Raw genomic sequence first — 15,132 nt, forward strand, 5'->3', positions numbered from 1 at the left:
GAGAAAATATCAGAAAAAAAGAAATACTGACAGCTGAGGAACCAACAAGGCCTTTATGCCACAAAATGTTGATAGACTTTCTGGTCTCACCTTACCTTATAATCTTCCTATCCATATGTAAAGTAGATGGCACCATATATCTATTTCTACACTAACAAAGACTATTACAGTGGGCAGACACCAGAGGTGTCATGAAGTCATAACATTAAAGTCTTTGCATATATCTTGGAATGGCCAAAGTCGCTCATATGTAGCTATGACAGACTTTTAAAGAGAAGTAAAATCCATTTCGGGAAATCTCTCATAAGTGTGTCCTATGAGCGAAATATCTCTCACAAGACTTTCATGAAATGGACCCCTGGTACCTTAAAGTTCCGTAGGCTGGAGGACTAAGAAACCCGACACCCTGGCACACACAAGTTAACATCGGTATCCAGGTTACTCCCACCTATTTCTTACATGCATGGCAAGATCCCATATTGTGTTTAAAGGGGGTAAATGATCGGGTGATCTGGTCTGACGGCCTCCAAAAATGGGTTTTAGGCTCTGCGTACTCTGTGGCCACACAGCGCTCTGACTAAAACAGCTCCCCGAAATACGCTCTCTGTCTTCGTTAATCCTCTCACAAGTGGAGGGCGCACTGAATGACGAAGCGGGCCAGATTTCACTGGGAGTGCAAAAAGATGTGCAGCTGATGTGACAATTTCAAATTCTATTTGATCATTGAACTGTGACAGAACGGTCATTAGAATTTGCATATTCACATGAATAAAAAAGAAAGGAAGCTAAGTTTACTTTTTTGTGATTATCTTATCATTTTCATTATGTGCTGTGGAAGATCTTTATCTGCTCATTCGATCAGAATTCACATTTTGTGTGATTCCTTGAAAACCCGGCTGCACGGGGTGGTGCCAGCCGTCACTGCATTGCATGGGGTGGCTGAGACAGGCTTGAAAACAGGCATACTGCATAGTCTATAAAACCCAACCTACAAAAACGAACAAGGAAGGAACAACAAGACTCTTTCCGTCATTGACATAGTCCTGTTTTTCAATATGGAATGGTAATGAATAACAAAAAGATGGTACATTAATGTCTGTTACATCAAAAATTTATCAACAGAAACACACAAAAGGTTTTTATTTGTTTAAATTTAAATTCTACTCTTTCTCTCTGCAGCTTTCAAGACACATCATTAAAGAGAGAAAAAATGGGGAAATAACATTATTGCTCCTCAAAAATATGGCATTCTTTCCCAGGAAAGTCTGGCACATGCACATGGTGTGTTTCTGTTGCCAGGGGAACAGGATGCAACGCATCTGTCCTTCTGGAAAACACATGTAACAGGGATGGCTTCCTGGATTTCTACATCACCTAACACTACTAAAAAAGAAAAAAAAAGAAGCTTGAACATTACTCAAAACTATGCAGGAGGCTTTTTGTCCTTCAGGAAAACAGTCGTTTAAAAAAAAATCAAACACTGGCCGCAGAATTTTCCCTCATGGAATCAGCAACATGGGCATGACCATGAGGCGACATGGATGTATCTTTGGCCAAATGTTTTCATTTCTTCTTTTTGTTTCTTAAAAAGACTTTTAAGGATTCTGCATCACAGTTAACAAAACCCAAACAAACAAACAAATGATGTAGCATCTTCGTTTCAAACCCTTCTTAAACCTGATGTAGTGCTGCAAGCTACCTGGGCACAAGCCTCATCGCGTCCTCGTCTTTGGCCAAATCGCTTAGGTAATAAAGGGCTTTGACGTCTCGAAGGTCAATAGTGTGTGAAAGCAGTCTCAATATCTGTCTCTCAGTGAGCTTTCCGTCATGTCCAGTGTTCAATCCAAGAGAGAGTCCCTGGGGTTGGGGTCGGGGGGCAAACGTTAAACGTTGAAGATCTCCGAGATGAGGGGGAAGAGGTTCTCAAACTGCGAGTCGGGAAGCTTCATCGACATGAGGTCGTCCACGTGGTGCGTGACGAGGTCCCGCACATCGGTCAGCTTCATGATGAGCTTGGCGAAGAAGACCTTGTCCTCTGGGTGGTTGATTTTGGTCAGCGTCTGCAGCGTCTCCACCATAGGCCTCTGGATTTGGTCCACGTCTTCCCTGCTGGTGATCTCTGGCCGATCTGCAGAATCACAAACACAAGTGGGTACAACAGTAGAATGAAATACCAGGAGAGCGGGATGTGTTGTATGTGTAGGCTAACAAACCTGAAAGCATGAGCCTCAAGCATATCTTCAAGGAGTTTTATTGTTCCTGTGCCCTGTTCTCCTATACTTCTCAATGAATTGCATTGCATCACTTTGCAAATCATATTATGTGTACTTCTGATAAACGTATAGCAGAATGATTACTAGAGGCAATTGATTGGGAGGAATGAAGGGGAGCCATTTCAGACATCACCCAGACTGTCTTCATTCTTTATCATGCTGCTAGAAAGTGCTGGAAGATACTTTGATCAAACAACTATGGAGCAACCTCTGCCTTACCCTCACACATGTCTTGACCTTTTCATACAGATAGGGAAATGGGATTTGAGACAGCTCTTTGAAATTCCTTCTACAGCCACAGAGCGCTGCTGCAACTCTAAGCGACAAGAAAGGTTATGGGAGTGGGGATGAATCCTTACCTGGCGAGATAATCGTGATTGCTTGTAGAAGTGCGTACTCCTGCTTGGTCAGCATCATACCGTTGACTGCCTGGATGAACTTCAGGGTCGGCTCGGTCGCCGTTAAGAATCCCGACGACATCATGGAATCAAACGACCACTCACTCCCCGTGATATCGTCGATGATCACGTTCCGCTCGGGGACATAGTTCTCCGCGCACCGCAGCATGAGGACCTCCAGGATGGCATTCTTGATGAGTACGGCTTGCTCGTCGTAGGGCAGACGCCGGAAGGCGGGGATGGCCTTGGTGAATGCGACTGTTTGCCTGATGACTACCCCCATAAGGGTCATATTGTAGATAATCATCTGCTGCATAGAAGGTTTAGACGGCAGGGCCGTCAGTCCCTCTTTCTCCGAATCAGGCTCCTGCTTGATCTTCTCTGATATCCTCTGATTGTCCACCTGGCACGATGTGGACGTGTGCGTGAGAGAGGGGTCCAGGGGTTCCTCCTTGAGACACACCTTGCTGGATTTGTCCATTGTGTACCTGTGGATCTCGTCCCTGCTCCCTTTGTCGGGCTGATCCATTTTTAACATGTGAGGATTGTGCAGCATACCTGGGTGGGGCATCATGGCATTGGGGTTGTGGTTGAACATCGAGCCTGGGTTCATGTCCATTCCCCTGAAGGGGTTGGCACCATTGCCCGGCGGAGGGAAATTCATGTTTGCGATCATTGCTTGCGTCTTGTCTTGGAAAGCCTGCATCTTCTTCAGAATTTCATCAATCTTTCCATTAGGCTGGAGAAGGAAGAACAAACAGAGAAGCTCAAGGTAAATACAAGTATTGTATCATACTTTCATTATCAACAATCTTTTAGTAATTACAGCATTAGGTAAGGATTCAATAATGACAGACTAGCTGCTCAGTAGATGAAATTGCAATTATGCAACAAAACACATTCTGCTGGTTTCTTCATCAAAAAGTAACAATAATTTAGCATGAATGGAACAACACAAAGATGTGTGGAAAACACAAACAAACAGACATACATGGTAATAGCTTCAACCTCAATACTACACTGATATAAGCATACTGCTTGTTTTATTGGGAATGTCCTTTACATCAGGATACAAGTGGTCATCTTCAGCATTGCCTTCTATCCCTAGCCACTTCATCTAACAAGAGTTATACATCACACCCCTGAAGGGTCAGTCCAAAGTCAACATCATTTGCCCTTTTGGTCTCGTCTGCCCAGAGAGGATGTTACAGGATCTCCATGTAGTTTTTGGCAACAATCATTTGAACGAGCATGCTCACGTGTGTGGTACACGTAAACCCTCAAAAAGAACTTGCTTTTGTTTTAATACCCGAGAAATAACAGAACTCATTGACTTGTATCGATTCGAGATACATTTAATGGATATTCATTGTATTTCTCGAGGCATCTGACTCCTGACATTCGGATCTCAAACGGAAGACTCCATGCAGGAGTTTCCAGGTAACTTCTTCAAGATCCAAGAAAAGAAAAGATCTTGAGCAAGTTTTGGAATGTTTGCCAACAGCTCAGACAGACTTCTCTATTTCTTCAAAACAACAAGACACATACTAGGAACACTTTCTACTGGCATCTTTTTGCCACCCCCCCCCCCCTCCAGCAATGATCCATACATGATTAATCCAACTCGTTACACTTTGGAACACTTTACGTGCAACATTCCACACTAATTGCCAATACTTCAAATCAATCGTAGCCTGTGACTGAATATTCATCTTGGCACTTGACACCAATATGCGTTGCTCGCGGCAGGTTAAGCATTTTATGTCTTCATGTTTTGGGTAGTCCTCCTGCAAAACGAGAAGCAGCGGCGCGCGGAGCTGCAATCCGGCTGAAATCAATACAACTCTCGGCGAATCTAGGTTAAGTTGCAGATCATGACTCTTGTCTGCTCTACTTCCGTAAATGTTATTTCGGGGACGATTTAGAGCGAAACGCGGGCAACGTCGAGCATTACCGAAAGATGAGAATCAAAACTGGAACAATGGCACACACAGACACCCCTGTGGAATGGGAGAGGGCTTTCTCTTATGTGTGGCAACACCTTCTCTGTCTTTGCCTTTCAGAGGCATCAGCCCCTGAAAAGGCGAGAATCCAGCTCAAACACGAGAGTCTGGTGGCATTTGTTGCACAAATGCTGACGAAGAAAAAGCGGATTCTGGTTGCCACAGTGCAGCGTTTATATGGAAGCACAGAGAGATGGGGCTTGCATGGCATGTCCCTGTATGGGGTTAGCATGGAGGTGCATGATACCAGCTAGAAATTACACATTCTCCCCCTCCCCCCCCCCCCTTGCGCCTTGCACCACGCCTTAGCACTCCAGAGGCAGAGGTGCGCACGGGGGTATCACCTGACCTGGCGTGGGCTTGGTTGCAGGATCACTTTCACAAAATGCGCAGCTCCCCCTGATCTTATGAATAATGCAAGCACACAGAGCAGATGGGGAGCACGTATGATGCCCACTCTCATAGTATCCTACCAGCTTTCATTACATATTTTTGTACTGTAACCCATTTTTCGATCCTCCACTAGCCCCGTGGAGTAAGGCGAATAACGAGAAGAAATGCATATCTCGTTGCGGCGAGACACACGGGTCGTCCGAAAAGACACAGAATAATCAGACTGATTTGGGGTATAGTTTCTTGACTTGAGACACAATTTTGAGGGAAAACTGGGACATGCATCCATCAGTCGCTCTCCGCTATCTTCTCCTACCTTCTCAGCAAAGGCATCCACCTCAAACCCAATACAACCACTGGCCTAATTCAAGGGGATACTACGGGACAACAACACTTTACCTGAGTGCCGATTTGGGCAGCTTACACAAGGAACGAGATTGAACAAGGGAGAGACAGAGAAAGATAGTGAGGGAGAGATAGAGAGAGAAGGATGAAAAAGACAGATAGAGAGATAGAAAGAGAAGGGGGAAGAGAGAAGAAAGTGGGAGATGAACACAAAGCCAACATGGAAGAGGAAGACAGAGAAATGAGTATTGCCCAACTTTCAGCATCTTTTAATCAATTGTTTAATGTATAGCAATATGGATCTGTCTTATTTGATGATAAGAATTACTTGAAAGAAGAACATAAAAAATCTATACTGTATCGTAGATATTCATATAGGATAGGTTATGAGCGTTACAGATCCATACTATGTTTCTTGGCTAAATGAGATGAAAGCCCAGGAAAAAAAAAAAAATGGAAGACTCTTTCCCAATTAACCAGTGTGTCACTTGTTACATATGAACAGTTCATGACGTGACACATTCACTATTGAAGTCTTGCACGTCCTATGCAATGTAAATTAGTACATACTAAGTGACACTTGTTAACTAGAACATCCTTTAACAGTGTAAAATTTTCAACCATTCCTTAACTATAATACTGTCAAATCAAAACTGTAAATGCTGGGAAAGTTTTGCATGCAAACCTGCCAATGTACAATGGTCATAGAAGAGTGTGCTGCATACTTGTGAAAATTTTTGTATTTGAATGTATATCAAGAATCAAGTATAAGGTAAACACTGAATAAGAAAAGAAAATTACCATACTACACTGTATTTCTCTCAACAATCTCTCCAATTCATTTTATTAGTGATTGCCTGTCATAAACAAGAATAGAATAATTCAGAACTTGTCCCCACCCCGCCCCCCCCCCCCCCACAAAATTGCAGAAACATAACACTTTCACATTACCTATTGTAAATAAAATCATCTCATCACCCGACAGTGTTTGCCAGCTACGAGACACTTTTGTAAACTTTTAGCACATCAAGGTGAGAATGAAATGAGAAGGCTACGGGCATAGCCAGAGAAGTCTCTTGTAGCTCCATGGTTGCCGAGTATTTTTTCTGACGTTGACATGCCCAATTTTCTTTTGTACAGGGTGTGATGAAAGTTATGATCATACATCGTATAGCTGTGAGCAAATAGTATGTGAGAGATGGGGTACCGATTCTTATTTCCATAAAGTATTTGATTTTTTTTTTTCATTCTTGGTCGCAAGGTTGTCAGGAAGGAATTAAACTTTGTGAAGTGTAAACTCATCACCACCCCATCCTGTTTGAAGATGATTCCCGGCACAGGGGCGTTTGTGTGATCTGTATATCTGGCTGACTTTGAACGCCTCTCAATCGAATGGCCCTTGCGGGTAAGCCAGCCATATCCCCACGCATCTTTCACCACATTGACCTTTGCAAATTGACAGCCATTCAAGCAGTTCTCGCGCATAAAGCATGGATGCATATATGCACAACATACACACATACAGTTATCCAATCACATTAATGCAGAGATGTCTACCTGTCACTGATTCTATCTCCCCTCCCCTCCCCTCCCCTCCCCTCTCTTCCCCTCCCTCCCCCACTCCTCCCCTCTCTTACGTTCTGACACTTCTCTCCCACCTCAATCTTGTGTTCAATCCTTCCCCCTCGAGTGACAGCATGATAATACAGACAGAAAGACACACTTACACATAAACACACAGACATATACAAAGATACTCAGACACCAACTAACACACTTACAAACTCATACACACACACACACACACACACACACACACACACACACACAAACATACATACATACATACATACACACTCGCACAATTGCACATGGATGCACACAGATGCAAACCCACACGGACAGTTGTGCATCCGCAACTGTGTGCTATTTACACTACAGACAAACAGAGAAACACATAGAGGCAAAGAAGTGCATTGATCTTGTGCCGGTAGCGATTCATAAGCGTGCATATGTAAGAGGGGCTGAGGATGCGAGGAGACAGAACAAGAGGGGAAGAATGGAAAGAGGGTGTCGATCCGTTCTTAACCTTTTATTGCAGAGATGAGTGGTAGGCACTACATATCTGTAGCTACTTTCTTTCTTACTCCATGTGCCTTCAAATGCCGATTACCGTAGCACCTCCAGTATGTTTCATTGTTTCATTCCATTAGCCGGCTAACACTCTCACTGTTTGTATGTTTTGAGCTACAGAAGATCAAAGGCGACTGTCATCCGATGCCGTGATAGATATCGAGTGTCAATTTCCATGTGGGGGCCAGACACAATTAGTTGTCGATGATCAGGAATTGAATCCTTCCTTCCCCCCCTCCCCGCCTTTTTGAGGGCTTTTACCAGATGCTTTAGAGCAAGAAATACTTGACACTCAATATGGTGATGACAAGTATTTTCGTTTTCATTGTAGCATTTACTCATAGGTGAAAAGCTTGTAATTTGAGATCTTGATGTGGGAGAAAAGTGCTATAGTTACCCTGCAGATATGAATTTCTCTTTCCTCCCCTGTTGTTGTAGCTTTCCCCTGAAACTTTTCAGATGAGAACACAAACACTTGTCACAATGATGGGGCACTTAACAATTTTTTTTTTCTATTCCCCCCCCCCCCCCCAACCCCATCCCAACCTTTCTTATTAGCCGGGCATTCTGTAGCATCAGACGAGAATCAATAATTCTGCAATAAAACGGGCAGCTACTTCTCTAGTTTCCGATCTGAATAAATGATGAGGTTAATAATGAACGAGGGTATTCAGTGGTGACAATCATGGGGACGAAATGAGCTCGCCCAGTGTGAGGGCATGAGCACTCCATCAATAACGGAAACGCGCTGAGACATTGAATGACATAGGCACCGCGCAAGAAAGTGTGTCAACAAAAAAAGGGGGGGGGGAGAGAAAAATTCTCCTACACTCCGGGATATGTGGATTGTGAAAAAATGTGTACAGACGGAGAAGAAATATATTACTGGCCACTGCAGAGCGAGGGAGGGAGAGGGAGAACGAGACAGACGGAGAGATAGATGGAAGAGACAGAGGCAGAGGATAGAGAGATAGAAAGGAGTTGGGGAGAGAATACCAGATTAGAGAAGGAGAAGAAGACAAAATATGAAGGAATAGATCCGAGAGAAGAAAGAGGAAACCAGAAATCTAGAGAGAGATTGACACACGGAACAATGATGACTACTGTAGCCACAGCAACAGCCAATCAGCTTTATGCATTTATGAAATGACTTGACATGAAAGTTGCCATGGCAATGAAACTTACAACAGGTGCAAGACAAATGTTGCACTGCGAGGCCAAACGGCCAAGGGAGGAAAATATGCAACAGGTGAACTAATTGCTGGAGAAGATTACAAAGATTTGGGGGAAGATTATAGAAGAATCTTGTTAATCTTTAAGATTTTCAAGAATAAATGGAGAAGGACATCATAAGTCTCTCTGTGAATGTAGTGCCAGAGGAAAGGTAACGCCAATAGATTTAATTTGAGCAGGTATGTATAAAGTGTAGGTGTGAAGATGTGAAAGTGCAGGGGGTAGGTACCGGTCAGGCTTAGGCATCATTTAGTGTCGGATGTTGCTCTCTGCAACCCGACCTGCCACTACCACTCTGATCAAAACTAATTACGCCCTGGGGCTAAACATATATTGATTGTGCAATTCATGGTGATTCATGCATAGTACCATCTGAACTCTGTGTATTCACACAGTATGTGTGTGTGTGTGTGTGTGTGTGTGTGTGTGTGTGTGTGTGTGTGTGTGTGAGTGAATGTGATAAGGGTAGGAAATAAAATGGTGTGGCACAACGACATCTCATGCATATTACTACATCTTATGCCACTTCTCTTGTGGTCGTCTTGTTTTCTGTTTCTTTGTTTCTTTGTTTTGTTTCGCTGAATAATACGGGGTATCCCAGCATAGCATTTGGAGTATTGTAAGTGTGAATACCTGTGCTGTGGTGTCACAAGAACGTGATAGGACCTTCATATAAACTTTCCTTTTGATGAATAATGGAAAATCCCCCCCCGCACAAAAGGATGAATAATAAATTCATAATACCAATCAGGTACAAACGCCACTCTCTCGATAATCTAGAAAGCCAAACAAACCACCTCAGGGTGAACAAAAACTGAAAGGAGATAGATGTGTGTGGGTCATATATCACATGAAATAACAGAGTTCATAGAACCCTGTAAGAAGAGAATAATAAAAAACTAAACTTGACCCAAGAATTCCAAGACGCTGATACAGAAGGGGGAAAAGTGTAAAAAAAAAGGACCCCTCTCCCCCCAAAAGGGCAAAAAAGGGCAAAAAAAAAAGCATACAGAAAAAGATTGCCGGAAAGGAAGGGGGGGGGGGGGGGGCTGGGGAAGATCGACAGGGATAAAAAAGTTCAAGTTCAATATGCTGGCCATCTGAGAATGCAGTTTCTCTGGCCCAGGGCAAAGGAATGCCACCGTGTGGTCAGGGTGCTGATGATGTTGTTGGCACGACAACACGGAGAACAGTCACCAGGAGGGAGGGAAGGATAAAGGTGAGGAGAAGGGAAAAAAAGGGGGGGGGGGGAGGAAATGGAAGAGGGAATGATATGGGAAACAAAGGCTAGTAAAGAATAAGGCTAACTCTCAACATCTAGGGGAGAACAGTGATGCTGTCAAATGCAACTGGTAGTTCTAATAGGGCACTTCAAAAGAATTGCTGTTACTATGGGAAGAAGAAGATCCTGTATTTTAAATGAGAAAAAAAAACCAACAACAACAACTCAATGGCAAGAACACAGAACATGGTCTGGCATACATGCCATCTCTGAAAGCATGTATGCACACACACATATTGTAAAACCAGAAACATTCGCGGCATGAAACTTTTGTGAATTGTCACTGGTATTCAAAGCGCTGTGTAGAGACAAGAACTTTTGCATGCAGTTTACTCTCGCGAATCTCGGCACCTCACGAAATTTGTGAAAGTTTCATGCCAGCAAAACTTCCTGGTTTTTACAGTATGCTCAGATTAATGGATATGTAGAAAGACAGACAGAGACAGACAAGGAAGATAAAGAAAGAGAGAGAGAAAGAGAGAGAGAGAGACGAAGAGATGGAGGGGAAAGGGAAGGAAAGAAAGAGTGGGAAGTTGCAGGGAGGAAAAGGAAAGGTGAATTAGAAAACGACTTCTCCTTTTTTCTTTTTCTTTTTTTCTTACCCCCTGTTCTTTATACCAAAACAGTACCATTCTGGGGTCAGAGCAAACAAATATCTAAACCAAATATTTCTGGATTGGGCTATTAGAGAGAGGTGCTGACAGTTGGCAAACCACAGCTTCATCTCAGGCAGCATTCTGGGAGGAGGAGGAGGAGAAGGATGTGGTGGAGGAGTAGATGCAGAATAGAGGATACAGGGGGGAACCAAACAGGGAGAGGATCCGAAGGAAGAGGGGGAAAGCAGGGTGGGTACACCATCACAGCTGGTGGCATGTACGTAGCTTGAAAAATGTTTCGGTGAGTCAAAGGAACAAATGCAAGAATTTTGTAATCACGCCACTATACAATGAGACACTGCCTTTTGCGTTTAACCAGTAAACATCTTCAATCAAAGTGGCAACATTACGCAGCATAAGGTTACTGACTGGCTGGATGGTTTCAAAATATTGGAAGCCGAGTTTGCCCAACTGTTCCGTGTCCCCCCCTCCCTGCCCCTCCTTTCTCGTTTTCTTCAGCCGTCAAGCTGGGGATCACAAACAAGTCGGCGCTGTTGATATTTGTGCGCATGATGGACTTGTTGTGCCGTTTGGCAGTCATCAACTCCGGAGACCTAGCTGTGTAAGAGGGGGGAATTGTCAGGCATGACTTTTCAATTAAGGGAAGCAAGAGCTAGCTGGTTGCCAGCGATGACGTTAGAAATCAGTGCACCTCAGTGATCAACAAGCTATCAGCGCTTCACGGCTCAAGTCACACACGATCGTCAAATGAGAGATGGTTGGAACGCGACAGTGGACTAATAAAATGCCATCAGACGGAAAGAAAAAACAGGGCAGGGGAAAATATTGTGAGATGCAAGATACACTCTGTAGTCTTGTATCTACACCTCACCTAGAATATTATCGTGAGAGAAATAAAAATTGTGATTACAGAGCGCCACGACCACTTCGCTGATTTCACCTCACACATCTATTTTCTGGAGATGTTTCCTTTTACAGACGGTTTCCCCCCGCAAGGATGCAGGCGTGCCGCTTAATTTGCCATTAGAGAAATTGGGTTGCATGAGGTCCGGGCCAGTTTTTGCAGGGTCCTTGATGGATGGTGTTATTATTGCATAAGAGCAGTGAAGTGTGCAGCAGACGAGGACATACCCTGGTGTAATTGCGCTCAAGTAATGGTGACCAGTCAGTGGTGAAATATATCATTAGAGCCGAACTAGGCACCCGCATAAACACGACAGTAAGGATGCTGTGATAAGGGAATGTACAGAGCTGTCAGTTTTCCCTACAAAAAAGGGGGAGGGGGAGGGGGAGGGGGAAGTGGGAAGGACTGTATTTATGAAATGCTCTCTGATACTAAATTCTGTTAAGTATTATTGTGTGACTGCTAGCCAAACACAAGCAGGTATATCTGCGAGTCGATGAATATTTGATAGAATCTTGTATGTCGCTTATCATACGTGTTAACATGGCATCGATGTGACAGGTCCTCAATAAGACACACTAATGAGAACAAACTTGCACGGGGAATAACTGTGCGTCACTACCTCCATGATGTCTCTCATTAAAAGAAATGTGACAGTTATGCCATGCTTTGATATGTACAGGAGATTCAACATGATGCCAGAATGGCCGGACGAAGGATTTTGGACTATGCATTCGCGTACGAAAAGGTATACCCTCTGGTTGCTCAGTGATGCCCCAAGATGACTACACAGCTGGAGTTCCAAATAATTATGTGGATCATGTGACCCGAGTTGGCAGATTCATGACGTGAAACATGTCTTTCTCTTCCCTCCTCCTCCTCCTCCTCCTCTTCCTTCCCCTCCTTCTTCACCCCCTCCTCCTCCTACCATGGCACAATCTTGGCAAAGCCCAGAGATGTTGGACTACATCAAGATGTCTGCCAACTTTTTTGTCCTCCGGCACTGGCCTTCTGGTTCCCCCTGCACCCAGCGTGAGTCCCCCTGAACCCAAAGAAAATATCTGGATCCCGGAGAAATACCCCCATGTCACTCACAAACACGCCGACTGCATTTCTGCCTTCAGCCGATGGATGATCGCTGATTTGAAGAGGGCAAAGTTTTATCTATTTTAAGGACAGCTCCACCGCTGATATTTTTCTTCCTTTCTCTTCCCCCACTCTGGATCTTCCCGTTTTCTCTTCTTTTTTTTCCCCCCTTTTTTTTTTCTTGTTTAACCATTTGAAATCTTCACAGGGATCTAGAGAGTAAATGTCACAAATTAGAGACAGCAAAATGTGCATGCTCTGCGGGCTACCATGGAAGGATAAAGAAAGAAAATTGGGTTGAAATTCAGAGTTTCCACCAGAGAGATGTAACAGAAAGACATAAAGGGAACACTAAAACCATGATTTTACTTTACTACAATAAGCTCTAAAAAAACCCCAACCTACAGTCTATGTGCCTTTTTGGAAAGATACCAGGGATTTAAAGAAAAAAAAAAAGAAAGACATTTAAGTTCTGCAACTTCTTGGAATACTGAGATCATATGTGTTCTGAGGGCATATCCAATACAAACATGCTGTCACCATGCAGGGAAGTATCAGAGGATGATACTGACATTTAGATTGCAAACAGGTTCGCCTGGCTGCTAATAATAAACACAAATGCTTTATTGGTCAGCCAACATTCTGATTAAAAACACTGGATTTTTTTTTTTCTTTTTAAAGAAACCTGCACATGGGGTTGCTATCGGCAGTGATTGTGAGTTCATTGATTCATGTATTCTAAATTATCCCACTTTTGGCTATCATTCACTATCTGTTTAATTTTCTTGGTTTTACTGCACAGAATGCTGGCCACAATTTTCCAATTGGATTTGCAGTAAAACTTTTCCCAATTGCATTGGTAGTAAACCCTTCCTTCCCCTCCCCTTTCTTAAAATCAAGACAAAACCTTCACAAAAAAACTTGTCATTTCCACATTTTGGAGGGTTTTTATAAACCTTCATTAAAGACCTCCTACAACTATGATGTGTGTAGTGCATATGTCTAATTACTGTAAAACCAGAAATTGCCGTGTGCATCTTAATTCTGTGAGAGTCAAGATCTGTGAAATTAAAATGTACACGAAGTTTTTGTCTACACTATACAAAATGCATTTTGCAAAAATATCATGCCGTGAAAAGGGCTGTCGGCTCCAATTTGCACAAATTTCATGCCACAAATATTTCTGATTTTACAGTCTATCTTTCAGTCCCGTGTTGTGATACAATGTAATGGTGTTTGTAAGAGTGATCTAATGCGGTGTTGCATATCTAGAAAGCCTATGATCAGTAGTCTGGACTGTGCTGATTCATAACAGCAGTTTGCTTTCCTCTGGAGGGTTGTTCGTTGGCTCAGTCTTGATTATTTTGGTTATGATTTGGCAGAAAAGAAGTGGAGTCGAGGGGATGGATACCTTGGAATTGCAGTTGGCATCACTGGAGTCTGTCTTGGCCCTCTCCAGGGCAGCGATCAGCTCCTCCTGCTCCTTGTTCAGCTTGGGCACCAGGGGCTGGATGATGCTGCACGACGGCGTCGAGAGCGTCGACGACGTGGTGACGGAGGCGGAGGGCTGGGGCGGGGCCACCTGCGGGGATACCTGCAACGGGTCCTTCTGCTTCTTCTTGTTCTTCCGTTCCAGCGGCTTCCGCGTCTCCAACCGCTTCTCGTCCCATACACCTGTACAGGTGGGGAGGGGGTGGCACAAATGAGGGGGGAGGGTGGGGGAAGAAAATGGGACATTGTTAATAAGCCTTGAGGACTTATCATTAGGACTTTATTATTAGGACTGATTATCTGGCTTACATACAATGGCAGCTAAGTATACATTGAGCAATCATGTATGGTGATTTTGCTGACAGAGTGGTTACAAAAAAGAAAAAGTAAAACAACTTGTTACACTGGATATATCCAGATTCAGGTATTTAACACCATATGTTACTCATCTGAAAACTACAGCTATGCAGCTCACAGCGTGACAAAATGCAGAGTAGGAGAAGGGTTAATGCCTTGTCCCTTCTTAATTTTTCACAAGGGTCTCCTTTGAAGTTTGCAAACTACTTCCGCAATCAAAACTGTGAAAATATTATTAAAGCAATCAATAAAATCCGCAAACACGAAGAAATGTTACAGTCTGTTACACACTGGATGATGTGATTGTAGGAGCATTCATGCAACTGCAGCAGCGCCAAAAACATGAACGCAAGTCAGCATGAGGACAACCAAGAGTAAAAAAATATCAGAAACAGAGCAAATTCTACACGATCTTGGGAGTTCATCTCAAGTTCACGTTACTCCTTTTGGCTCCTAACCCTTATCCTTCTTAGCTTTTCCTTCCGCCGTTCTCTGCGTCCCTTTTATCAACATAGGACGTCTCAGAAGATTGGATACGGTGGGATAGAACTGCATCAAATCTTTCAGGATACAGAGACAATCTATTCTTCCACACAAGGGGTCTATGTCATCGAGAT

The 15,132-nt window shown here is 43.5% G+C and overlaps 1 protein-coding gene across 1 annotated transcript in view; it reads right to left on the reverse strand.

Annotated features, from left to right (window-relative positions):
• Positions 1-230: 230 nt before the first annotated feature.
• Positions 231-15,132, reverse strand: part of LOC139708118 (vitamin D3 receptor B-like) — an 86,091-nt gene continuing 71,189 nt past the window's right edge. The window contains exons 3-5 of the mRNA XM_071620096.1: positions 14,079-14,341; positions 2,633-3,410; positions 231-2,128 (exon numbers count right to left, since the gene is read on the reverse strand). Coding sequence (XP_071476197.1) covers positions 1,884-2,128; positions 2,633-3,410; positions 14,079-14,341 — 1,286 coding nt within the window. The 3' untranslated portion in view covers positions 231-1,883. The remainder of the gene's footprint in view (positions 2,129-2,632; positions 3,411-14,078; positions 14,342-15,132) is intronic.

This window comes from Diadema antillarum, unplaced genomic scaffold, assembly GCF_040938485.1.
Source record: "Diadema antillarum isolate AM-2024a unplaced genomic scaffold, OU_Dant_1.0 seq00001307_RagTag, whole genome shotgun sequence".
NCBI classification, from domain to species: domain Eukaryota; kingdom Metazoa; phylum Echinodermata; class Echinoidea; order Diadematoida; family Diadematidae; genus Diadema; species Diadema antillarum.